The sequence below is a fragment of the Trichomonas vaginalis genome, chromosome VI, assembly GCF_026262505.1.
Source record: "Trichomonas vaginalis G3 chromosome VI, whole genome shotgun sequence".
In the NCBI taxonomy this organism is placed as follows: Eukaryota; Parabasalia; order Trichomonadida; family Trichomonadidae; genus Trichomonas; species Trichomonas vaginalis.
The window spans coordinates 6350749-6375146 of NC_067208.1; the positions used below are offsets into that span (position 1 = coordinate 6350749).

Genomic DNA, 24398 nt, shown 5'->3' on the forward strand with positions numbered 1-24398 from the left:
TGTTTTGTCAAGACTTCTTCGTAATGAGTGTAAAGGACCCAAAAATATAATTTAGGGTAGAAGGTTAGATCTAACCTCTTTTCTAACCTCTTTTCTACCCTCTTGAATTTGTCATGATTTCATCGTAAATGTTTTGTCATGATTTCATCGTACATGTTTTGTCAAGACTTCTTCGTACATGTTTTGTCAAAACTTCTTCGTACATGTTTTGTCAAGACTTCTTCGTACATGTTTTGTCAAGACTTCTTCGTAAATGTTTTGTCAAGACTTCTTCGTAAATGTTTTGTCAAGACTTCTTCGTAAATGTTTTGTCAAAACTTCTTCGTAATGAGCGTAAATCAGACAAAAATATATTTTAGGGTAGAAGGTTAGATCTAACCTCTTTTCTAACCTCTTTTCTCACCTCATGAATTTTCATGATTTCTTCGTAAATGTTTTGTCAAGACTTCTTCGTAAATGTTTTGTCAAAACTTCTTCGTAATGAGCGTAAATCAGACAAAAATAATGTTTAGGGTAGAAGGTTAGATCTAACCTGTTTTCTAACCTCTTTTCTACCCCAGTTATTTTATAAGCGTTTTACATGGTAAACGTTATGAATTCGTGAGACTCTAAACAGTTTTGTAGCTTCTATTTCTTCGCTGAGGATATCAAAAGTTTTAACTATGCCGAAAGTCTCTTTATACTTCTTCTTGACGTCAGATAGAAGGAAATCTTCTGCAGTTGGATAGTTTTTGTTCAGAAATTCTAACATGTCCATTTTATCTTCTGCTGGCTTTTCTGCTTCTTTCTTTAAATCTGCATAGTCGTTTCTCATTCTTTCTATCTCTTTGACGGAGTAGTTATATTTCCTCATTGCTGCTTTACATTTAGAACATTGCGGGTTCATTTTTGCGTTATATTCTGAAACCTTACCTGCTAAAACAACTAAAGCGTCAATGGTTTTCTTTAACTCAAAAGTTGCTGGTCTTATTTGTTCGTTCCATATTTTACATCTTTTATCTTTATCTCTTATCTGCCATACACATTCAGCAACTAATGAAACAAAGTTGTCGTATGTCTTAAACTCCCCCGATTTATATATGTCAGAAACATTCTTATATACCATGTCGCAATCTTTGTCCATAACTTTATGGTTGCAATGAAAACCAAGGAATTCATAGTTTACCTTTCGTATGAACTTCTTTATTTCTACTGAGTCAGTTGCTTTGACTTCAATTTCATCGAATTCAGGAATGGTTAGTTTTTGCTGCTGAATTTCAGGTAGTTTAGGCAAATGGTCAATAATGTCCTGCATGTCGTAAAGATACTGTTCATTTGTTTCATCTTTCGCACTACAGTCTAAATTACATGTTAAAAGTTCTTGCTTTATCTTCTGGATTTCTGTTTCAAAAGTATATGAAGAAGGAATGAAGCTTTTCATTTCTACTAACATTGACGTTGGATTCATGACTAACGAGTTTGGTGCTGTTGTTTGAAGTGTTGTAGAACCTATTGTTGACATTTCTGTTCTTTTATACAAAATAAAAAAAAATAAAAAAATAAAACTAACTTTATTTTTTATTTCGGGAAAATTCATGAAAATTCAAGAGGGTAGAAATGAGGGTAGAAAACAGGTTAGATCTAACCTCTTCACCTAAACTTTATTTTTGGTGTAAATTTCATGATTTTCGAGAGTTTTAGACCATGTTAGAAAACGTGTGAGAAAACGTGTTAGATCTAACATTCTAACATAAACTTTATTTTTGCTGAATTCCGTATGAAATTTCATGAAAATTCAAGAGGTTAGAAAAGTGGTTAGAAAACGTGTTAGATCTAACATGCTAACATAAACTTTATTTTTGGTGTAAATTTCATGATTTTCGAGAGGTTAGAAAACGTGTTAGAAAAGTGGTTAGAAAACGTGTTAGATCTAACCATCTACCCGACATTCTCGTCAAATACAAAAAAATGAAAAAAATGACACTTTTTCATTAGATAACTGTTATTTTTTGACGAAGTGAAGATTGACACTTCGTCAAAAAAATCCCTGAAATCATATCTTTTATACAAAAAAATACAAAAAATGACACTTTTTCATTAGATAACTGTTATTTTTTGACGAAGTGAAGATTGACACTTCGTCAAAAAAATCCCTGAAATCATATCTTACATACAAAAAAATGAAATAAAACTAACTTTATTTTTTCTATCTTAAGGAAATTCATGAAAATTCATGAAAATTCACGAGGGTAGAAAAGAGGGTAGAAAAGAGGTTAGATCTAACCTTCTACCCTAAAATATATTTTTGGGTCCTTTACACTCATTACGAAGAAGTCTTGACAAAACATTTACGAAGAAGTCATGACAAAACATTTACGATGAAATCATGACAAATTCAAGAGGTGAAAAAAGAGGTGAAAAAACAGGTGAGATGAAATCATGACAAAACATGTACGATGAAGTTTTGACAAAACATTTACGATGAAATCATGACAAATTCAAGAGGGTAGAAAAGAGGTTAGATCTAACCTTCTACCCTAAATTATATTTTTGGGTCCTTTACACTCATTACGAAGAAGTCTTGACAAAACATTTACGAAGAAGTCTTGACAAAACATGTACGAAGAAGTCTTGACAAAACATTTACGAAGAAGTCTTGACAAAACATTTACGATGAAATCATGACAAATTCAAGAGGGTAGAAAAGAGGTTAGAAAAGAGGTTAGATCTAACCTTCTACCCTAAATTATATTTTTGGGTCCTTTACACTCATTACGAAGAAGTCTTGACAAAACATTTACGAAGAAGTCTTGACAAAACATGTACGAAGAAGTCTTGACAAAACATTTACGAAGAAGTCTTGACAAAACATTTACGATGAAATCATGACAAATTCAAGAGGGTAGAAAAGAGGTTAGAAAAGAGGTTAGATCTAACCTTCTACCCTAAATTATATTTTTGGTCCGGGAACAAAATGAACGAGGTCAGGATGTATGCAAATACCTTTGAATTCATTCATAACACCCTTTGTAAGCTCATAAAATGCTTGTTTTGAGGTCGAGCCACTTTTGGCTCCACCGTATTCTTTCAACCAAAACTCAAGAATTTCCCGCATGAATTTTGTATAAAAAGCAACCGTCTGAATTCAGACGGTTGTTATATTCTTCACAAAACATTTACGAAGAAGTCATGACAAATTCAAGAGGGTAGAAAAGAGGTTAGAAAAGAGGTTAGATCTAACCTTCTACCCTAAATTATATTTTTGGGTCCGGGAACAACTTTCTCTCAATAGGGGCTGTAGCGTACTCTTTGTGTAAGCGGTTCAGACCTTCTTCGAACTCTTGGTCTCTCTTCGATTTGGATTGAGATTGGAATTGCTGGGGTGGAGCTTGCTGGAACATCCAAGGGTTGGGGCAGTAAGGCATAGGCTGAGGAGGGTAGTTCGGGAAGCCTTGTGGTGGGTAGTAACCTTGAGGTGGAAATTGGTAGAAATTCGGAGGTACTTGCTGGAACTGAGGTGCAGGGGCTGGTTCTTTAGGTTCCTCTGGTTTGGGAATGGACTCGGTTGGTGGGACGTGAGACATTCGTTTGTGTCCTGTTGGAAGGAAGAACTTTTCCTGTTGGAAGGAAGAACTTTTCCTGTTGGAAGGAAAAATTTTTTCTGTCGGAAGGAAAAACTTTTTCTGAATTTCGACCAAAAAGTTCTCAATTTTCGAAAATTTGAATGGTTTACGGACGGACAACTGGAAAATTTTTTCTTGTCGTCGGGAAAAATTTTTTCTGTCGGAAGGAAAAACTTTTTCTGTCGGAAGGAAAAACTTTTTCTGTCGGATGGAAGGACTCGGAATGCCAGAAGGATTTGACGAGGCAGTTTACCTAATTGAAATTAACGAGCTTGTTAAGCAGTACTTGCGCAAGGTCATGAAGCCCAAGGTCAAGTTCACCACTATTTCTGGAAGGTCTACACTTCAGCTCGAGACTTCGACTGGAATTCCAATTGAGGTACCAGACGGGACAGCCTACGACGACATAAAGGACGCCAAAAGAGAAGCTCTTCTCAAGTTCTTTGCAAAGCGCCCATGGATACAACTTCCAAACAGAGAGAGTCCAATTCCACGAATTATACAAATTCTCAGAGCACTGTTCCACTTCTCTGGTCAACCATTCTACATAACCTGTGAAGGCGACATCCAACCAGTTCAGTAAACCTTAACGTTTAACTTCACTTTTTTATGTTTTTTGTGAAAGTTTTAAAATAAATTGTTTTCGAGAGTTTTAGACCATGTTAGAAAAGTGGTTAGAAAACGTGTTAGATCTAACATGCTAACATAAACATTATTTTTCAATACTTTTTCAGCACTTTTCCGTAGTTATATATGAAAGACAATTCGAGATAAAAGTCATAGTACAATGGAATAATATGTTGCACACCATTTGTTGTGAACCAAACTTGAAAGTCAGAGAAACTGTTACTAGGTGGTTCGTAGAATTTAGAAGCAAAGTCATAAAGGTCCTTACCAATACATAGAAAACTATTGTTGCTTGAACTGAAACTTGCATGACACATAACATTTTGAGGGTCAAACACGTTTCTATAAACTGTCAAATCTGCTGGTGGAAGTATAAATTTAAATGGACCATCTGGTGGTAATGGTTCGTTCTGGTTTAGTAACCGAAGAAATTGTGCCCAAGAACGTTTGTCTACTCCCCAAAATAAAAACTCTGTATCTCTTGGAGGGTTAATTTCAATCTTTTGAAATGAAACGGTGGAGTTCATCTTGTCATATTCTAGTTTCAGATAGTATGTTCCATTTAGTAAAGAGTCGTATTTTTCTTGAAATTCCCAATAATATTTGTTCATTTGAGTTTGAAAGTCATTTAGAGTTTTCTCAAGACTTTCGTCTGAACGAACTGTAAAGATTCTCATTTCGTCAAATTTGTCTATTAGACCATCAGAACCTTTATACTGCCCATGAAAATATACTGCGAACATAAATGCGTTAGTTCTATTTGAAAACAAAACTCTTCTAAATCCTATTGCCTTTGCATCTGAAGGACTTTGAAGCCAACGAATTGGATAGTCAAACCTGTATGCTCGGGATGAAATTTCTTCATCTGAAATAGTCCTACCAGCATTTGTAAAGATATAGTCTAACGGTTTTGTATCTGCTACTTTTGTTCTTTGTTTTTCAACCTGAAGCATTTAATATATGTAAAAATATATTGTTTTAAAATGGTATGCCATATAGCTTCTTGAATTTGTTAAGAAGTATTTGAACGTATTTTCCATCTGTATCTCTAGTGTTTACATAAGCATAGCCCGCCTTAGTAAAATATACTTGTAATTTCCTATAGTTTACGCCGGTATAAAAGTAGAAAGAGTCTTGTTCTTCGCTATAGTAGTAAAACTCAAACGTATGCTTGCCATAGTCTGTAATTTCAATTGTTTCATCTTCTAGTTCGTCGACAAATTCGAATACAATATCTCCAAATTTGCCTTTGTTCTTATTGTTTTCAGAACGAGTGACCCAACGTAAGTTTTCAAGTCTATTGTCGTTTCTTATATGGTTTATATGGTCTACAAAAGGTAAATTGTTAGGATTCAGTATAAAATGAGTTGCAATGACAACATGTTTAAGATAGTGTTTTCCACCCATCTTCATAATAGCATATCCGTCATTTCGCTCCCATTCGCTTAAAACTCTTTTTGTCTTTTTGTTTCTGACTTCAAATGACTCACAACAGTGAATTTCATATTTCTCATCTAACAAACAAGTTTCCCAACGGTCTTCTCCAACAAACTCAGCGTACATTTCAAATAAAATAAAAATGTCACTTTTTTAAAATAAATTTTTACTTCATGCAATGTTTAACACATCGAAAGGCATGTCCATAAGACGTTCTTCTTCTAACCTCTCTAGTCTGTTTGGATAATTGGCACGTGCTGTTTCCAAATCCATTTCGTAGCGAAGACCAGACAATTTGTCATAGACTTTTATGGGTCTTCCCTTCCTATATTTAAAATTCTTCGAAACTCTCCAACCATATCTTTGCAACTCTGCTTTTATTCTAGCAGACTTTCTATCCATTCTATATGGGGGCATTTTTATAAAAATAAAAAAATATTTTTTCTTTACTTTACATAACCGCCTGCTGCCATAAGTCTTTGACGCCAACCCATACCAGCTAATGAAGGTTGACTTGGTTTAGTTTCCAAACTAAACTTTGGTTTTGGTTTATCTTCAGTTTTTGGTTTTTCTTCTTCTATCGGTTTTTCGTCACTTTTCGGTTTCTCTGACTTTACCTCACCTGCAGGAACAGTTGTGTCGTCAACATCTTCATAAATATCATATGCCATTTGTTTTTGTTTTCCTTTCAACTTTTTGTGTTTGTTGTAAAGTTTAGAATATTTCGACTCTAAGTCAATGAGATGTTCTATAATGAACTGTTGGTCAGTGAAGTAAACTTTTCCATCTGTTGTCTCGAAAGCTCCTTCAGACTTCAATATTTTATTTGTGAGAGTCTGTTTCTTTTTGAGATACTAGCCGTTCCATTTTTATGAAAAGTGACTTTGTAGTTAGGGTTTGTATTTCCAGACCTGGCACTTTCTATTATTGAATTTTTCTCTTCATCTGTAAGTTCTTTGACAGGTTTTGACAATGGTTCTGAACTTTTTGTTTGTGGTGTCAAATCTACCGTTTCAACTTCTTCGGTCATTTCATCTCAGTAAAAAATTTTAGTTTGGTTTGTTTTCAACTGGTTGTTGTTGTTTTTTAAGTCGGTCTAAAACTTCCTGAGGTATAGGAAGAACTTGACAAACACGTTGTGTAACTGCTGGAAGCCGACAAATCCATCTTGAACCCATTTGTCTCAATGCTGTATTGTTCATTTCATCTCAGTAAAAAACTTTACATTCCCCACGTTTGAGGCGGTTGAGGTTGGTTATTGTTTACCCATTGTTGTGCATGGTTATATCCTCTGTTAAAGAATCTTTCACCTTGGTCCATATAGTGTCCTGCTTGGTTATAGTAGTCATTTGCTTTGTTATAGTAGTTTCCTGCTTGTCTTCCTACATTGTCCATCCATCCTTGAACTTTTCCTCTTGTTTCAGGATTTGGAATAAGATTTGTTGCATCTCGTGCTACATCCCAACCTTTCTGTACAGTTTGTATAATAGGTTGTGCTTTCTCTTTAAGTATACCTAATGTACTCAAAATCTTCCTTCCAACTCCAAATACACCTCTAGCTATTGTTCCCACTGCGGGCAAAAATCTGGATGCAACTCCTGCTAATGCGCCAAATAAACCCATTTCTTATGGGTTAAAAAATGACGAATCCAAACAAGGACCCCTATGTTTCTAAAGCGACAAAGAAAGCACTCATGGTAAAAATCTTTAGTTCAACACCAAATGCTTGGTTTATGGATATCTTGGAAAACATTCCGAGAGTTAGAACAGATGAACCACCATACTGGCTAATATTTGTCGGTCAAAACACAAGATACTGTGAAGCCATACCATTACAGTCCAAAAATATTTTAGATGTGAAAACTGCTTTGACAATATTCGTTGACAAATACCATCCAACAAAACTGACATCTGACTGTGAAAGTTCTTTCAAATCAGATGATGTAAAAAACTATCTGCGTTCAAAAAATGTAAACCAATATTTCATTGTCGACCAAAACCATTCTGCTCTTGGTGTCATTGACGGTTGTATAAAATGTTAAGAGACTTAAACCAACCACAAGGTGGTGAAGCAAATGAAATGTCATATGACGACAAATATAGACACTTCTCCATGGCAAAGATGAGACAAGTTTTAAATATTTACAATAGCCGTAAACAAAAAGGTTTGGGAAACCACTCCCCCGAAGAAATGAAAAACAACCCTGACTTAGAGAAAGACTATATATTTAATAATTTAGTCAAAAGAGACAAACAAGAAAGAATGCCGGGCTTCAAACTTCAGAAAGGTGACAAAGTAAAAATAGAAATACCTAAACGCGACCCATATGAAAATACTATTGACTATGACAACAATGGGAACCCGACAGGTACTCACATTCGTGTTCGTAAAAATAGAAGAAAGTATACAAGAGAATATTATGAAGTTTTAGGCAAACATGGCAAAATGTACACACTGCAAGCAGAAGATAAAACTACTATTGTCAGACCTCGTTTCAAACTTGTCAAAGTTCAAGGTGGTATACTTTCAAAGACAGTTCCTAACAAATATAAGACAACTCCTGACGAATATGCTAAAGAAGTTGAAAATGACGACTAAGCAATTCTATACCATGCGTAAACTGTCATGTAAGGTGGCATGTATTCTTTACTTTGTCCCGTTGTTTGCGTATATCCTGAAACGAAATGTGTATGGTTTCCTTCTCCCTGAGTGTCACTCCAGTAACAATTTATAGCAAACTTAACGTCGTCTTTAACATCATATCCTTTACCTTTTGTCATTCCTGACCAATCCCAATATCTATGCTTATGCCAACCTGCTTGAGATGTACTTAAATCTATGTAGTGACTGTGTGCAGGTAAATTTTCACCTGAAATCGTTTTACTTCCACCTGTTTCCTTTGAAGAGTTTGCACAATACAAAAACCTGTCGACTATTTGTTCCCATGCACCAACACCAAACATTACTTGAGGACCTCTTGCTTCCATAGATGTATAAATAGAACCTACTGGGTTCATTAAATCAAACATATGAGATATTATAGGATTGTCTCTTTTGAACTTAAAATATAGTGCAACTATTTCAGGTTTCTTCTGGTTTGTGTCAGAATATTTTTTATAATATAATCTTATGTTTTCAGGGTAGGTAAAATCTTGACTATAATATTTATTTCTGTTCTTCATAATAGTATACTATTCTCGTTTTTTTATTGCATTATATCTTTTATATCTATAATAATCTAAATATAATGTTAGCTTTTGTTCATCTACATGTGGTGTTCTGACGTCATCTCCATAGTCATAATAATATGGTGCTGGAGCTGGGTCAGGCAATGTCATATCTGTCATTTCATAAACTCTTAAATATTTCTTTTGTTCGTCTCCATATAAGTTTAAGTAGCAGTTGTTGTCTAATGGAACTTTAACTTGTGTACCATCATTCTTTTTATAGCTTACATACATTTCATTGTTATTTTTCGGAATGAGTTTATACCGTGTACCATTTTTTAAGGAATGTACAAACTGCCATCTAAAATATTTATTTTCTTCATTGACAGAAAAGTCACCAACAATAGTTTCAATATTTTTTGTTCCTATCAAACTTTGGTATATTTCATTGACATATGTTTTATCTGCTTTCTTTTCAAGGCTAACGTTTAAGTCTGTAATATTTGCAATGGTATGTGTATGTCCAACGGCACTTTTCCTGTTTAAGGTTTCTTGTAAGTTTGTAATATTTGCAATGGTATGTGTATGTCCAACGGCACTTTTCCTGTTTAAGGTTTCTTGTAAGTTTGTAATATTTGCAATGGTATGTGTATGTCCAACGGCACTTTTCCTGTTTAAGGTTTCTTGTAAGTTTGTAATATTTGCAATGGTATGTGTATGTCCAACGGCACTTTTCCTGTTTAAGGTTTCTTGTAAGTCTGTTATTTCAGATATAGAATGTGTATGAGTCTTATTTGCTTTTGTCTCTAATGTTTCTTGTAAGTTTGTAATATTTGCAATGGTATGTGTATGTCCAACGGCACTTTTCCTGTTTAAGGTTTCTTGTAAGTTTGTAATATCAGATATAGAATGTGTATGAGTCTTTTTAGAATATTCGTTTTCAGCTCTCGTCACTTCACTTGACATTTTATTGTCAACATATGTTTTGTCTGCTAGTTGAGGATGAGTATGTTCTTTTGTTGCATAAGCATTGTTAGCTCTTTCTTCTTCTTTTGCTATTGCATCGTCTACATATTCTTTGTCAGCTTTGTTGTCAACATCTGTTTTCAAAAGAAGTTCATTTATAGGTTTCTCGTTTAAAGTTCCTTTTGTTGGATTTATACAGACAGTATGGTTCTTATTGTCTTGAAATAGAAACTCATCTGTCATTGGGTTTAATGTCAGTTTTAAGTTTCCTTCTTTCAATGACTCAGATATCTTAGAATAGTTTGAAAAGTTTGTTGTGTTCTTATTTAGAGCTTGCATAATGAGTTGTCGGTTGTGTTGTATTTCTCTCATAGACGCTGTTTCATTTGACATTTTTATTCTAGATAAAATATGCTTTCAATAGAAAAAGAAAATTCAAGAGTTGCTACAACTAAACCATTAGATGAACTTTTTACTAATGTCGGTCAAAAGTTTGAGACAGAGACCGTAAAGCATGAAGGCTATCGTTTTGACTACCCATTAAGATGGCTAAGAGACCCATCTGTCACAAAAGCTATTGGCTTTCGTAGAATGAAGTTCATTTCAGAAGCCATACATGGTTTCCCATTTACGGTCGGTTTTGAAGTTCGATACTATAACAAAGAAAAACGTATGTATGAGAAATTTGAACAGGGAAAACTTTTACAAGTTAGTTTGCTTGTAAACTTAGAAACAACTCTTCAAGCTTTTCAAGAAAAAATAAACAATATCTATATCGAATATGCAAACCAGTATAACATTGACGAAGGAGAGTACCATCTCGATATATTTATGACAGGAAAAATGCAACTGTTAAAATCAATAGAATAGAAGACCTTGGAGAAAACGTTTATATTTCTACAAAATATAACAACTTGGCATGGTATAGATTTATGAGGATGTTAAATCAGCCTGCAGCATATCCAGTACACCCAGACTTTTATGAAGTCGAAAACCCTAATGGAACATATGAAAATGTTTTCGACCCAGCTGCTATTATTGTTCATGCTTCATTTTCTGGCGCCCAAAACTCTTTCTTATGCTTGGCAAATGACTTTTACGAAAAACCTACAAAGTTATACGAACCACCAAGTGGAAGTATTTCAGACTTTCAAGTATGGTTTACTACAGATGGAAGAAAAAGAATAATTCCATTATACCATGCGTTTTACTTAGAACTTAGTTTCATATACAACTACTATCGAACGGTAAAAATATAATTTTTTAATATACCGGTTGTGGTGTTGGATTGGTTGCCAACTAGACTGTGGTGCAGGTTCAGGCTGTTGTATAACAGGAGCTTGTTCTTCTGGTTCAGGGTCTTTAGGTATAATACCAACAAACTGACCTACTCTTTTACCAATATTTTTGACTCCGTTCCAAATTCCTCTTCCTACGGTTTTTATTCCATTCCATATACCTCTTCCAACTCTTCTGAAGAAGTTTCCAATACTACTGAAGAAACCCATTTTACTATATGTAAAAATCTAATGTCCGCCTAGTCTTTTGCGTTTCCTGTTGAGTTCCATAGCATTCTTTAACTGGAGCTCATACATTCTGTTTCTCCTCTGGTAGAAAACATATTCTGGGTCAACTCCTGTGTTCGCGTCATCTGCATAAAGTTGTTTATATCCCACTTCAGGGTTTGTATAAAACTCTTTCCATCTCATATTTGCATACCATGGTGGCAAACCTAACGCAGCGTCATTTGACATGGCAGTTTGCATTTGTACATCTGTTGGCACTTGACCATAGTTTGCCATTGCAGTTTGTATTCTAACTTCATTTGGAATATTCTCTGGGTTTGGTTGTCCAGGTTGCTGTGCATTCGCTAAGTTCTGTGCGTCCATTTAATATTAGATAAAAATATCTCTTACGAGTACATATACTGGACATTTGCAGGCATTGGTTCATCTTCATATTCTCTGTATTTTTCTGCCACGTCAAATAAATAAATGACACAATGGAAAAAACCTAAAACAAGTAGTCCTATTTCAAACCACATTTACTTACTAATAAAATTTCTTTGTTATGACACTTTCTCCGGTTTATAGGACCTCTCTCATATTCTATCTTGTCATATCTAAACTCATAGTCATGTATGTCCTCTAACCATCTCATAACGGTTTCCAAACCACTTTTATCGGATGTAAAGTAAAAGCATGGATGGTTATGTAAAACGTCTAAAGTTTCTAAAGAGTCTCTCAAAGTATACTTCCTTGGAACGCCCGTAACTTTTCCTGTAGCGACGTTAGACCCTTACTTGTCCGGACAAAGTTATACTATTTTGAGTGCTCTACAAAAAAGTCAACGGCGACGACTCTCAAAAATTTTTTATGGGCTAGAGGGCGCAACGCGCCTGGAAGCCCATCCCAAGAAAAAAAAAACTTCATTATACTAAACATCTTCAGGGCTAGAGGGCACGAAGTGCCTGGAGGCCCCACTACCTTTTTTTTTTTTTTTATTTAGTCATATTTTGCATAATTCTAAGTAGATTTTGTAAAAAATCAAGAAAGAAAAACTTTAACGTGCTTTATTTTTTCTTTTTTATAATAATACATATTATTATATAATTAACATATTCATAATGTTTCACCCTTTCAAAAATATAATCCTCCTCCTCTCAAATAAACGTACATACGGGTGGCCTCTTTTTTCAAAAAATTAAAATTTGAAATTTTGGGCTCAAATATTAGAGATTTTTTCAACCTTCAACGATATATGTTGTCTATATCAGACCTCCTTTCTTTTTGATACTTAACATTGTTCCTAAATCTTAGCCGTTAAGGCTGTTCTGAAAATATTTTTTTCGAAAAAATTCGAAAAAATTCTTAAAATTCAAAAATCCCTTAATTCCTGAGGATTTTGGAAAAAAGTTTTTACATGAACATGTGTATATTATATGAAGTATATTGATAAGGTAAAAATCAAATTTTATTGCATATTCATCGAGAAAATAAACTAACGAATCCCTCAAAATTGAGAGGGTAATCCTCCTCCTCTCAAATAAACGTACATACGGGTGCACCCTTAAGAACTTTAAATTACGTATAGAAAAAAAATTCATTTAATATTTTGTAACATTTTTTAAATTGATAGATAGTTAGATTTTGTAGGGGAAGGTAAGATTCTTTGTGGTAATAATGGTCGTTGAAATTAAAATGAATGTAAGATTTGTGGAGAAATTGTATAAATTTGCATAGTGTTAGATTCAGAATAGGAGCATATGAGCCAGTGATTGTGTCTAATGTTTTTAAGGTGCTAATTGGAAGTAGAAAAGAAAAAAAATTGTTGCAATAACATCATATTGCAAAAAAGTTTTTAAAATATGATGTATGAATAAGAGTATGATTGGTATAGATTTGGGTTGTATAAATGTGATTGAACAATTCCTTCGCAAACAGCGGGAAACTTTGTCTGAATAGTTTAACATTCAGACAAAGTTTTCTCGTAAACGAAAAAGAGGATTTGACGCAGTTAAATCCTCTCTCTCAAAAAGTGGACTTTACATGGCAAATTTCAAATGCATGTAAGGTCCACTTTGATCAGTTTCAGGATGGAATTGGAGGCCATGAGGTACTGACATTGCATCAGTATCTCATAGCCTCCAATCCCTTCAAAAAATGGGAGAAACTTTGGTCGAATAATTTAACATTCGGCCAAAGTTTCTCCCATAATTAATGAAAATGAAAGGGTAAGAGGCATATAGGGTCACTATATACCTCTTACCCTTTCATTTTCATTTGGAGGTCAACAAACCCGGAGTTAATTGCAAACAATTAACTCCAAATTTGTTTATGTTAAGGAAGGAATTGGAGGGTAAGAGGTACATAGTATGAATATGTACCTCTTACACTGCAATTCCTTCTAGAAAGTTCCAAAACTTTGGGTCAATTGGAAACTATTAACCCAAAGTTTGGACACTTTCAAGTGGAGATGGAAGGCTTTGGGGTATATATTAATACAATATACCTCAAAGCCTTCCATCTCCACTACAAATGGGAGAAACTTTGTCCGAATGTTAAACTATTCGGACAAAGTTTCTCCCATCTTTCAATGTAATTGCTACCTGTGAGGTACTGACTTGAAGTCAGTGCTTCACAGGTAGCAATATCCAAAAATTTAAAAACATTTTATCAGTTCGTTAGAGAACTAGAGCCTCCTAGGTACTGAACCAGAATCAGTGCCTAGGGGACTCTAGTGATCTATATTAATCTGAGAAACTTTGAGGAAATTGTTCGACATTTCCTCAAAGTTTCTCAGCAATTTAGCGAGGAATGTTCGTTATCGTGTAGATATTTATAATATATACATGATAACAAACATTCCCCGCTAAAAGATGTAAAATCTTATAAGAAATAATTGCAAAAGAATAACAAATTGCAACAAATTTTATATGAAACTGAACCTTATGAGGTAGTGATTCAAGATCACCGCCTCATAAGATTCAGTTTCAATCTCAAGTATCTCAAAAGTAAGGCTCTATTTTTTGCCATGTAAAGTGTCACTTTTCTGTCAAACCATTTTTATCGTTTTCGTTTACAACAGTTTCCCGCTGTCAGAGAGGGAATGGAAGGGTAAGAGGTATATATTCATAATGTATACCTCTTACCCTTTCATTCCCTCGAAGTTAGTATACATATCTTCAGTACGGTGGCACTGCGCGCCATCTTACCGAAGATATGTCAATCTGACACTTTGCAAAACCGCTAACGTATATTTTACATCACAATTGCAATATTTCTAATAACCTTAAACTATTTCTGCCACGTAAAGTATTTATCACATAAACCACCTCATCTCACCTCTCTGTACGTTATATATTGTGCGCAGGTCATTGCCCATGGCAACTCCCCGCGACACAATGCACGTGCATGAAAAAAATAAACGTTCTCACTAACGTACACACTAACGTTCACACTAACGTTCTCATTTACAAAAGTATTGCAACTCTTCCCATTGCTGTGCTTCACACAATAGTTCATATTCTTCAGTATCGCTGCTGTCGCTCCAATCGTCTGAGTCAAAGTCGCTGTCATAATTAATGTATGTAAGTTTTGACAAAGCTAATGAAACACGCTTACCGTTTGTATCGTATGCTTGTATATATCTTCCATTATGTTTGCTATCATAAATGCTTAAACTAACTTTACCCTTTCTCCCTCGTATCTGATAGAATGTATTTTCACGAGGAACGAAGAACAAGTTCTTTAACTCATGACCGTTGTAGTTTGTTATCTCAATAGTTTTCGTCATTTATATAAAAATAAAATAAACTTAAAAATTAATGATATCACCACCCTCACACGTATGAAAACATAGCACAAAAATAAATTTAGGTGAAGTGGTGAGATCTCACCTGTTTTTTCACCTCTTTTTTCACCCTGTTGAATTCATTGCTTTATAACTCTCTTCCTTTCTCCAACTCTTCTAACTTCTTCTTAAGTTCAGCAATGTTGTCCTCATGAAGTTTAATCTTTCTCAAAATTCCTTCTTTATCTAATGGTTGCTTTATCTTTCTAAACTGAACCCTACCATCCTTCATAGTATGAATGTAAAAACCTTCTGGAATAGTTCCTGATTTAATGTATTCTACCAAAAACTTTTGTTTCATTGCTTCAGTGACTTTAGTCGTCATTTCAATCAAATAAAAATTTTAATATTAAATAAAAATAACGTTATTTTTTCAGTAAGGAAACGCAGGAGTTTTACGATTTATTTGAGGAGTAGGTTCTGGTTTAAATGTTGGAGTCGGTTTAGGAGTTGACTTTTGAACAGGAGTTTGTACTTCCATAGGTTCAGGAGTCATTGAAGGTTTTGCTTGTGAAGGCGTTGGTTTTGGCGAAGGTGTTGGAGTTTGTTTAACTTCAGCTACTTCAGTATTATTTATAACATTTGCTTTATTTCTTTTCAACATCATTACTGCTCCTGCTGTAGCTAGCAAACCTAGTGGGAGACCATATTTTATATAAGGACTTGACCAAATGCTATTTTTGACAGGAGCTGGTGGAACACCTAACCTTGGTGAGACTGCTCTTTGCCATTGTGCAGCTCGTAAGAAATATTCAATAGGTGCTCCATAATCGTTTGGTAAAGTTTGTTTCATAGATGGTGAAGGTTCACGAGAGCTTGATGAAGAACTCATTTATAAGCTTTAAAAATAAACGTTCATCCTTTATTCCTCACTGTCGTCCGCGGCTAAGTTATAGTCATCTAATCTTATTATGGGGATGCCATTAGCACGCACCTGAATGGCAAAGCAACAATCCCTCATAAATCCAATAAGTGGCTTTGGTACGTTTTCAGTTGCTAGTTCAATAGGTCCTTTAACAGACAATTTGTATGTTATTGGAGCAGTAGATGTTTGACCTTGCTGGAAGCAAAAGTCCACTTCAGTTGGAAAACCACATAAGAAATGTGTGTTGTCATAGCTATCCCATTTATGTTCCACACTACCATCATCCACCAATGACCTCATAACATCTTCATTAAATCCAATCATATCATTGTTTGTATTGCAAGCGTTCGCAACCATTTCATAAAATACAGGTCCATATGATTTTTCAGGTTCTGCAGGCATATTTCCATAAGCTCCCATGGAAAGCTGAAGATATTTAAACTTAGGGTTCTCAAAATTAACATAATAGTTGTCTTTCTTTCTAAATAGTGCCCAAATACTTTTAACATTAATAGGCGTATAAGCTGCTGTAAATGTTGCACTTGAACTATCTGTATTCTTTGAGAATGAACCGTCCATAGGAATCCAATCCATAACTTTAACAGGAAAACATAAAGCCTCGTTTGTATAATGTTCTACAAGTTCTGTATAAATGTTAGGGTCTAAAGAGAATGACTTTGGATGAATGAAACATTCATTAAAATCCATCTTTGTTCGAAATAGTTGCTGGGTTACAGTTGTAATAGTAACTGTTCCACTAGCTTCTACTGCCTTCGTTATCATAGTGAATGGTTCATTCCATGGAACAAATTTATTTGTCGGTGGATTTGAATCTGAAGCAAATGCAACTTTAAGAGTTGGATTGAAAGCAATGATATCATTTACAGATATAGATGTGCATTGTAAGGCGTCGCTACTGAACTTTACTTTAAGCTGAATGTTTCCTGCAAAAGCTGGAATAAATCGAATAGCTTCTAATGGAAGGAATTTTCTAACAGGAATTCTTAAACGAAGCTTAAAATCAAATGATTTTCCTGCTGTAATTGGACCACTAACAATTTGTCCTGTTCTGCATGTTCCCGAATGACTCCATACATCTTCATGTCGAGTCTTTGAGAAAAACATCTACTTTCTTTATTTGTTCGGTAGTTTGTGAGTTTGAAGTTATATATGCTTCTTCTCTTGCGTTGTCTTGAGAATATACGATACGACCATTTGCAAGGATTTGATATCCAGCAACTGCATAGAAAGCGTCATCGAAACCAATCCAAAATCCTGGTGGGTTTGTTTTATTGGAACCTGAACCAATTTCTTTATCTAATAAATTGACCTTCCATTTTATACGTAATGAATGTATTGTAAAGGTCCAACATATTTTCACCAGGAGGTGAGAGATTGAATGTTACCCATGTGTTATCTTTAGCAGTTCCAGGTTGTGATGGAATCTTTGCGTCAGAATATTTTCTATTAGTGTCACCAATTTGAACTGCATTGTCTATGATATCGAAATATGAGCGAATCTGATGAATATGCTCTGCTGGAGTAAATTCGTTTAGCTGTTCGTTCTGCATGTATTTACTTCAGATAAAAATATCTATTTACTTCATTATTCTCACTCTTCTTCTTGGCATTCGTGGTGGAAGTTGTTTCTTGACATTTTCAATGAACTGTACATTCTCTTTTGTCTCAACTTCTTTCACTGGGGTCAGGTTCTTTGACTCGGTTTGTTTTTCAATGAAATTCACGAACTTTGCAATAAGCTCTTGGTTCGTTATTGAAAGTACATCTGGCTTCTTTTCTTCTGGTTCTATTGACTTTTCAGTTTGAACAGAAGGTTTTATATGGGCTTCGTGGACTTCACCCTTGCCATACACCTTAATGTTGTCGCTTTCTGCATTCGCTAATGGAACCTTTCTTTTTCTTACGTATATTTTACCATCTTTACTCTGACTTACGTAATAGAAAGGATGTTGTATTCCTCTTGCGTCATTTAATATAATAGACTCTCGCTCTGATTTTGACAAGCTCATTTTACATCGGTTAAAGTTTTAATTTTGTTTTTTATCTGCAGTCAAATGACTCAGACAAGCCCTACGGACAAGACCCAAGGGGTCATAGATGTTGAAGCATTGAAGAAAGAAATTCGTGAGCAAATTTTATCCGAACTGAAGGAACAAAAACAAGAACAAAAGCCAGAGAGACCAAAGAGAAAACTTAGTGAAAAACAACTTGCTGCATTAGCTGCTGGAAGACAAAAGAACCCACGTTTGCTGGCGAAGAAAGCTAGAGAAGAAGCTGAAGCAAAAGCTAAAGAAGCTGAAGCAAAGAAAGAGTAAATGGTTTATTTTTATCCGAATTAAATGTATAGACAAATACCTTTACTGTTGCGTTCAGTAGTGAAAACCCTGACGTCAAAATAAAGGGGAACAGAGTAACGTTTAAGTTTCCAACAGACTGGATTGTGAACATAAATGAAGAGAAGTACATTGGCATAACATCTATGTATATAACACGTGCTTTCAGAAAGGTTGACTTTATACTTCAAGTCGAGATAGAAAATGACGAACAGTCTTTAAGCGCCCAAAACATTCACATATACAAATACTTTAAAGACGATACAACATTGTTGCAATGTATGATTTCATTTAATGAGATGTTCGAGAAAAAGTTCAACATTGAAGTACAAACTTTACAGCCTTTACGTGAGTTTCTTGCACAACTGAAAGAAGAAGGTAGTCAGCCACAACTTATAGACTTTCATTATGAATTTAATGAAAATGAAGATGGAACTCATGACTGTCAGTTTGTTATATATTCACCATTCAATGAAGTAGCTAAAAGAAAGAAAATCCATTACGTATAAGATTTCAAATCTCTGAACCAATGATGATTTCAAGAATGTTTTCAATTATGATGCAATGCTTCCGAGGAAAAATGAATTTTCAAAGATTGTAACACCTGGCATTTGGGATAGAAAGCAAGCTATATTATATTCAAACTTAAGTAAGGGAGTTGAAAATGAGTTCATTGGTCATACAAGAACTTCACCACTTCCTAACCCTAAATACTATAAATTAACTGGCTTCAATCGTGAGTTTTGGATAGACATGTTCTCCACTCATGACCATAACTGCCCAGTGTTCTTACCTCCAGACCATAAGGACTGTCTCTACATTGAAGCACAACTCTTAAACTCTACCATCGCAGTATTGTAAAATCTACGCTAGTTTTATTTTTTTCTGAAAATTTTTATTTGAGTGAAAGGCATGGAAGGTGAAGGACATTGGCAAACACTCGAACATGACAATGACTATGAAATCTTTTCAGAGTACCCATATCCAATTAGGCGCATAAGTAACAAAAGAGTTGTAAGTGAGTTTGACAACGGTGATGGTTATATTTGTGTTTATTTAAACAAACATAAACTCTTTAAGCATAAAATTGTTGCAAATCAATTTATACCGAATCCTGAAGGACTTCGAGAAGTAGACCATATAAACAGAGACAGAGGAGACTTTCATATCTCAAACTTAAGGTGGGTGTCGAGAAGACAAAACATGAGAAATATTTCTGGTTCGAATGGCTATTGGTTTGACATTGTAGACACTCTTCCTGAAGATGCTGTTGAAATTATACAATACTCTAAATTTACTCTAGAAAATTACTACTATGTCCCAAGTGAAGATGTCTTTTACTATTTCATGGGAACTCAATACAGACGAATGAATGTCTTAAGACAGTATAGCAAAGATTATATAAACATTACAGATGTAGAAGGAAGAAGAACAAAGCTGTCTATTGCAAAGTTTAAGAGAGACAATGGTTATACATAAATGACAAAAATATATGACCTCATTATTTTTATCACGAATGACCTCATTGCTGACAAAAATATATGACCTCAGAACTTCAACTTACGAATAAAGCTTGTTTTAGTCGTTATTGAGAAGTTAAACTTCTCTTCAAATGCAGGTGTAGCAGACTTACATAAGTCAAATCCAATCTCTTGACCGTCATAAAGTGCTTTGTAAAGTTTCATTAAACTGAACTCAGAGTCTTTGTTATATGTTCCAACAGGTATGTGAATGTTCTTATCTTCATTGTAATAGCATTGTATAGCTTCAGGAAACATTTCATTTGCTGTTAAAGCAAGAACGTCTTGTTTGACACCTTTGCAACGTGCATGAAATGCAACTTCATTTAAATCGTTAGTGAGTAAGTCTATGTAGGTCTTCTTTCCACAAAATATTGACTTGTATGCTAAACTTTGTTTTCCAGGTGTTATTTCTGCAAAGTCAGAATGGAACTGACCTAATGTTTTACCAATAAGTTCTCTACCGTATCTCTTCTTAAACTCTGCTGCAAGCTTTGGTATGTCTTCATTGAAAATATGCATGCTATCACAGTCCTGGTAAAATATTTGAAGTCCCATATCTTCAGCAGTACAGAATACTTCACACATTATTCTCTTCGACATTGATAGAATATTTAACACCAAGTGGACAGAAGTTAAAGTGTCTGCAAATGCTTTTCGTTAGCTTGAAAATAGTTTTATCTGAACCATCCAATCCTTCGAACTTCACTATATGGTTGTAGTTTCTGATGGCATATCTTATAGCATCTTTGTCATTACTATGGTTATTTTTGACTCAATAGGAGATAGAATAGTTTTGCCATAAATACTGTTCAGAATGAGCTTTATATTTTCTTGCAAAGGATTTCCTTCTTTCTTATACTTTAACCTTAACTCAAACAACTTCTTTACTTCATCTCTTATTCTAATATCTCTGTTTCCATCGTAATAGTATCCTTGCAACACTTCACATTTGACACCTTGATATTTTATGAGGTCTTGTAATGTTATATGGTCAACATACATTAAACAGCAAGTGTTTGAACTTCTGGGAACGTTAAGTTCTGGATTTAGTTCAGGGTCACAAACTATTAAAGGAAAGTGTCTATGTATTCCAATCTCTGTTATCTTAATGAGAACAAAGAAGCCAGACATAAACTTTTCACCAATGGGTTCCTTTTGGTCGTCATCGAATAAATGTCTCATGAGATACTCTGTGCTTAACATCTCATCTTCAATACTTTGGAATCCTTCTAAAGTATAAAGTCTTGCTATAGCTGATGGATATAATGAAACAGCGTCGAATCAGCAATGAGTTTCTTTTCGCTCTTTTGTTTCATGTTATCTGACAGCATACATCTTCCACCTTGAATGCATCTCGAAATAAATTCTCTTGGTTTATTTGAGAGGTCATATAAATTTCCATTCGGGAAGTACACTCTGTTCTCAAACAATTTGTTAGCAATAGAACAAATACTAACGTAGTCATAAACGTTTAAATCAAATTCTTTCAATAATGTCATTGCGGAACTTAACAAAACCTTCTCTTAAAATTCTTACATCTTGTTTGCAATAAAATGTGCTATACTTTTCTAAGTCGAAGTGGTTCTCATCTATTCTGCAACCTTTGATGGAATCTATGTTTTTCATGAATGTATCTGCATCCCGGATAAACTTACATGCTTCAGAAATGACACCAGTTCTGTTGTCATTTGCTAACAAAACACTGCTGTAGTAGTTGTATGGAAATACTTCTTTCGGTCCTGTTTGTAAGTTAAACATAGCAGGAAATAGTTTAAGCTTCTTATTTATAACACTGTAAGAGTCTTTTATAATAATTGCCCTTCCTTTATATAAGCCAGTTATTTGCATTGTTCGTGAACCTTTAATGATGGGAGTTCCTTTCACTTCTGTCATGTGTCTTAAGATGAAGTTTATATCATAACTGAGGTTATGGAAATATATTAAACTCTTGTCAGGAAGTCGTTCCAAAAATTCTGTTGCACAGTTCTGACCCCAAATGCTTTCACTCACTGAACCATCTTCACTGTCGTAACATATGTTAAAAGCTTTATGAAAGCCATCGGTACTACACTCAAAGTCAGCAAAGAAAACGTGCTCAGGAATGAACTTGCACTTATTTTTATTTACTTCTTTTGACTCTGCTTTCTTCTTCAGTTGTACACAATACTTTGGAGCATATGTCAAATCTTTAAATGGTGCAAGGTTCTGTTTATATAAGTCAGTCGTATATGTGAAAAGTTCTCCATAAGAAATAGGTTCGAAATATTTGCACTCCCACAATGTTTTCATAACATCCCATAACGGTGTTGTTCTATCATAACGAACTACATATTTTTTCTCTCTTTGTATAATCTTCATCTGTTTCTCAATGTTCATTCCACCACAAGCTTTGAGATTTCTATATAGTTTGCGAATGAAATATGTTGTCATTGGTAATCTTTCATTTAGCATGTAGTGGTCTTCAACAAGAAGTAAGTCAATAGTTCGAACAGTTTCACATTCTTTTGGTATGTAGTTTATTCTGTTATCTTGAGTTGTCAAATAACCAATGGTAACATTAAATGCTATACCTGTTGCGTCAGAAATTTCTTGTACTTTACTTTGAGGAAAGTCTCTAACACGAATGACTTCTCTCATGTGGTCAATAGTTTCTTCATTTACTCCAGCCTGAATGCAAGCATAAACGAAGCAGTTATCTTCTGTCATAAGTGTTGCAGTTCTTTTGTTCATTCATTGAAGATTTGGTAGCGTTCAAGATTTATAGGTAATGTGCAAAGATACTTCCAGAACTGACCGCTTCTCTTCTTATAAAACTTCTTTTCACCAAGGATTTCATTCCAGAAGTCATCTATATCTTGTTTTCTCCTGTTTGTTTAAGTCTGTTCAAAATGGCTTTTCTGTCTTTTGTCAGTGTGCTTTCATCTCTATATGGTCTCTTTTTGGTTTGCCTTTCTTAACATCTGACATCGTTAAGCCTTCATATTCTGTTAAATCATACATCTTTATTTCAGTAAGATTCTTTATGTTTGTCAAGAAGAAGTCATAGTGCATTTCAACAATACCTGCAGCATTTGCTTCTATCTCTGATATAAAGTTCTCCTTCAAGAGCTGATGTAGTAATGTTCCAATATTATTGAGGTTTAACGTAGAACATTCATACTTTCCACCAAGTTTATAACATACCATCCATCTCTGTTGGGAGTTTATTTTAATCTTCTCTAAGAGTCTCATGAAAACCTTACCGAAATGTTTGTGTAAATAGTCTCTGTTTGGTTCATCTAAAGCTTCGATGTTAAAGTCAATGAGTCTATTGCCTGACTTCACATTTCTCTTCCTATTCTCTTCATCTTTTTTTAACCATCTCTCACCTTCTTTTGGTTTGTCGTCAATGGAACGAATGACATCGTTAGCTTTGCGAAATTGTTCTATAGCACTTTTAAACATCTCTCTTCTCTGTTGTTTCAGTGTGTCGTCTCTTCTTCTTGTTTCACCAACGTTTGCATTTGTTATGTCAAACATTTCTCTTCTTACTTCATGAGGTACTGAACGTCTATGATATAAGTCAATAGCAACGTCATTTAAAGGAAATGCTCTTGCATGGACTTCGTCCTCGCCGCGTTGCGGCTTTATGAACTCATGAATTCTATCATAACTTATTGCACCATTGTAGTCTTTAATGAAGTCAGCGAGTGCTTTTTGTTTGTTGCGTAATGTTTGCTACTTCTATGTTAGCTTCTGTAAGAAGTTGTTTTATTTCCGAGTGTTCTAACTTAGACAACTTCCGATACATCTTTAGTAGGAAATAAAAAAATATTTTTTTGAAAAAATTAGATTAGATTTTTTAAAGTTATTTTTCAAAATAATTTAATATTTTTATTTTAATGAAACACATGCAAGATTGCAAGTTCTTTTCATACAATGCTCTCGCTACTGCCATCAAGAATGAGTTCAATAATGCTTCAAATGTTAATGTTATCTTTAACAAGAAGTTTGTGAAAGAATCTAAGTTTGGTCAGTATGTCAGACCATTAGCTATTGTCATTGACCGCAAACGTTATACTTCACAAGAGTTAGCAGTAGTTTTGAAACAAAAGAGTTTCTTCGTGAATGTCAAAGATACTCATTATACTGTCATAAAGAACTCTAACGTTGACTTCTTCAGTATTGCTTTAAATCTTTCCGAACAGAAAGAATATAAGAAAGGTGAAACAAATGTGAAATATTATCCTTCATCTCTGAAGACAATAACGAACAAAGATGTTATACAGAAATTCTTACCAAAGGTTGAAGAAGCTTCTATTGACATTGACGAAGGAAGTGAAATGGTTGAAGAAATAGACCCTGAAGCTATTTAAGCAAAAATATATTTTTGAAGAACTGAAGGTGTCACCACGTCACCATGTGCTACCAGGTTAATTAACTTCTTTTAAAAAATGATGACAACATGACATTTTGACAACAGTCCAGGAAATAAATTTTATCGTTAATGTTTACGTTAATGTTT

General features: G+C 34.4%; 13 protein-coding genes and 2 pseudogenes across 15 annotated transcripts, besides 3 other annotated features; 4 read left to right on the top strand and 11 right to left on the bottom strand.

Moving 5' to 3' along the window:
• Positions 1 to 12306: part of a mobile genetic element that runs on past the window's edge.
• On the bottom strand, positions 615 to 1501 carry TVAGG3_0815630 (organellar and viral DNA polymerase type B; the record flags this gene model as incomplete). The annotated part of the gene is made up of 1 exon (XM_001304859.1): positions 615 to 1501. A coding segment is annotated over one exon (887 nt), but the record flags the coding sequence as incomplete, so codon positions are not given.
• TVAGG3_0815640 (uncharacterized protein) lies at positions 3234 to 3563 on the bottom strand (the record flags this gene model as incomplete). The annotated part of the gene is made up of 1 exon (XM_051247828.1): positions 3234 to 3563. The coding sequence occupies one exon, from the start codon at positions 3561 to 3563 to the stop codon at positions 3234 to 3236; it is 330 nt and encodes a 109-aa protein (XP_051083303.1).
• On the top strand, positions 3811 to 4185 carry TVAGG3_0815650 (uncharacterized protein; the record flags this gene model as incomplete). The annotated part of the gene is made up of 1 exon (XM_051247829.1): positions 3811 to 4185. The coding sequence occupies one exon, from the start codon at positions 3811 to 3813 to the stop codon at positions 4183 to 4185; it is 375 nt and encodes a 124-aa protein (XP_051083304.1).
• TVAGG3_0815660 (uncharacterized protein) lies at positions 4322 to 4972 on the bottom strand (the record flags this gene model as incomplete). The annotated part of the gene is made up of 1 exon (XM_051247830.1): positions 4322 to 4972. The coding sequence occupies one exon, from the start codon at positions 4970 to 4972 to the stop codon at positions 4322 to 4324; it is 651 nt and encodes a 216-aa protein (XP_051083305.1).
• TVAGG3_0815670 (His-Me finger endonucleases family) lies at positions 5208 to 5792 on the bottom strand (the record flags this gene model as incomplete). Its single annotated transcript, XM_051247831.1, has 1 exon — positions 5208 to 5792. One exon carries the CDS (start codon positions 5790 to 5792, stop codon positions 5208 to 5210), a length of 585 nt encoding a protein of 194 aa, XP_051083306.1.
• TVAGG3_0815680 (uncharacterized protein) lies at positions 5838 to 6068 on the bottom strand (the record flags this gene model as incomplete). The annotated part of the gene is made up of 1 exon (XM_051247832.1): positions 5838 to 6068. One exon carries the CDS (start codon positions 6066 to 6068, stop codon positions 5838 to 5840), a length of 231 nt encoding a protein of 76 aa, XP_051083307.1.
• On the bottom strand, positions 6113 to 6337 carry TVAGG3_0815690 (phage tail repeat-like family; the record flags this gene model as incomplete). The annotated part of the gene is made up of 1 exon (XM_051247833.1): positions 6113 to 6337. The coding sequence occupies one exon, from the start codon at positions 6335 to 6337 to the stop codon at positions 6113 to 6115; it is 225 nt and encodes a 74-aa protein (XP_051083308.1).
• On the top strand, positions 7702 to 8265 carry TVAGG3_0815700 (uncharacterized protein; the record flags this gene model as incomplete). The annotated part of the gene is made up of 1 exon (XM_051247834.1): positions 7702 to 8265. One exon carries the CDS (start codon positions 7702 to 7704, stop codon positions 8263 to 8265), a length of 564 nt encoding a protein of 187 aa, XP_051083309.1.
• Positions 10212 to 11059, top strand: TVAGG3_0815710 (annotated as a pseudogene). The gene has a single exon. A coding segment is annotated over exon 1 (848 nt).
• On the bottom strand, positions 11327 to 11689 carry TVAGG3_0815720 (uncharacterized protein; the record flags this gene model as incomplete). Its single annotated transcript, XM_001304861.1, has 1 exon — positions 11327 to 11689. The coding sequence occupies one exon, from the start codon at positions 11687 to 11689 to the stop codon at positions 11327 to 11329; it is 363 nt and encodes a 120-aa protein (XP_001304862.1).
• Positions 12307 to 13218: 912 nt separating the features above from the next.
• Positions 13219 to 14465: a mobile genetic element.
• A 303-nt stretch (positions 14466 to 14768) lies between these two features.
• TVAGG3_0815740 (uncharacterized protein) lies at positions 14769 to 15095 on the bottom strand (the record flags this gene model as incomplete). Its single annotated transcript, XM_001291567.1, has 1 exon — positions 14769 to 15095. One exon carries the CDS (start codon positions 15093 to 15095, stop codon positions 14769 to 14771), a length of 327 nt encoding a protein of 108 aa, XP_001291568.1.
• Positions 15096 to 15117: 22 nt separating this feature from the next.
• Positions 15118 to 24398: part of a mobile genetic element that runs on past the window's edge.
• On the bottom strand, positions 15526 to 15984 carry TVAGG3_0815760 (repellent protein 1 family; the record flags this gene model as incomplete). The annotated part of the gene is made up of 1 exon (XM_001291565.1): positions 15526 to 15984. The coding sequence occupies one exon, from the start codon at positions 15982 to 15984 to the stop codon at positions 15526 to 15528; it is 459 nt and encodes a 152-aa protein (XP_001291566.1).
• On the top strand, positions 18189 to 18353 carry TVAGG3_0815770 (uncharacterized protein; the record flags this gene model as incomplete). Its single annotated transcript, XM_051247835.1, has 1 exon — positions 18189 to 18353. A coding segment is annotated over one exon (165 nt), but the record flags the coding sequence as incomplete, so codon positions are not given.
• On the bottom strand, positions 19919 to 20413 carry TVAGG3_0815780 (organellar and viral DNA polymerase type B; the record flags this gene model as incomplete). The annotated part of the gene is made up of 1 exon (XM_001279094.1): positions 19919 to 20413. One exon carries the CDS (start codon positions 20411 to 20413, stop codon positions 19919 to 19921), a length of 495 nt encoding a protein of 164 aa, XP_001279095.1.
• On the bottom strand, positions 21212 to 22183 carry TVAGG3_0815790 (annotated as a pseudogene). Its single transcript has one exon. A coding segment is annotated over exon 1 (972 nt).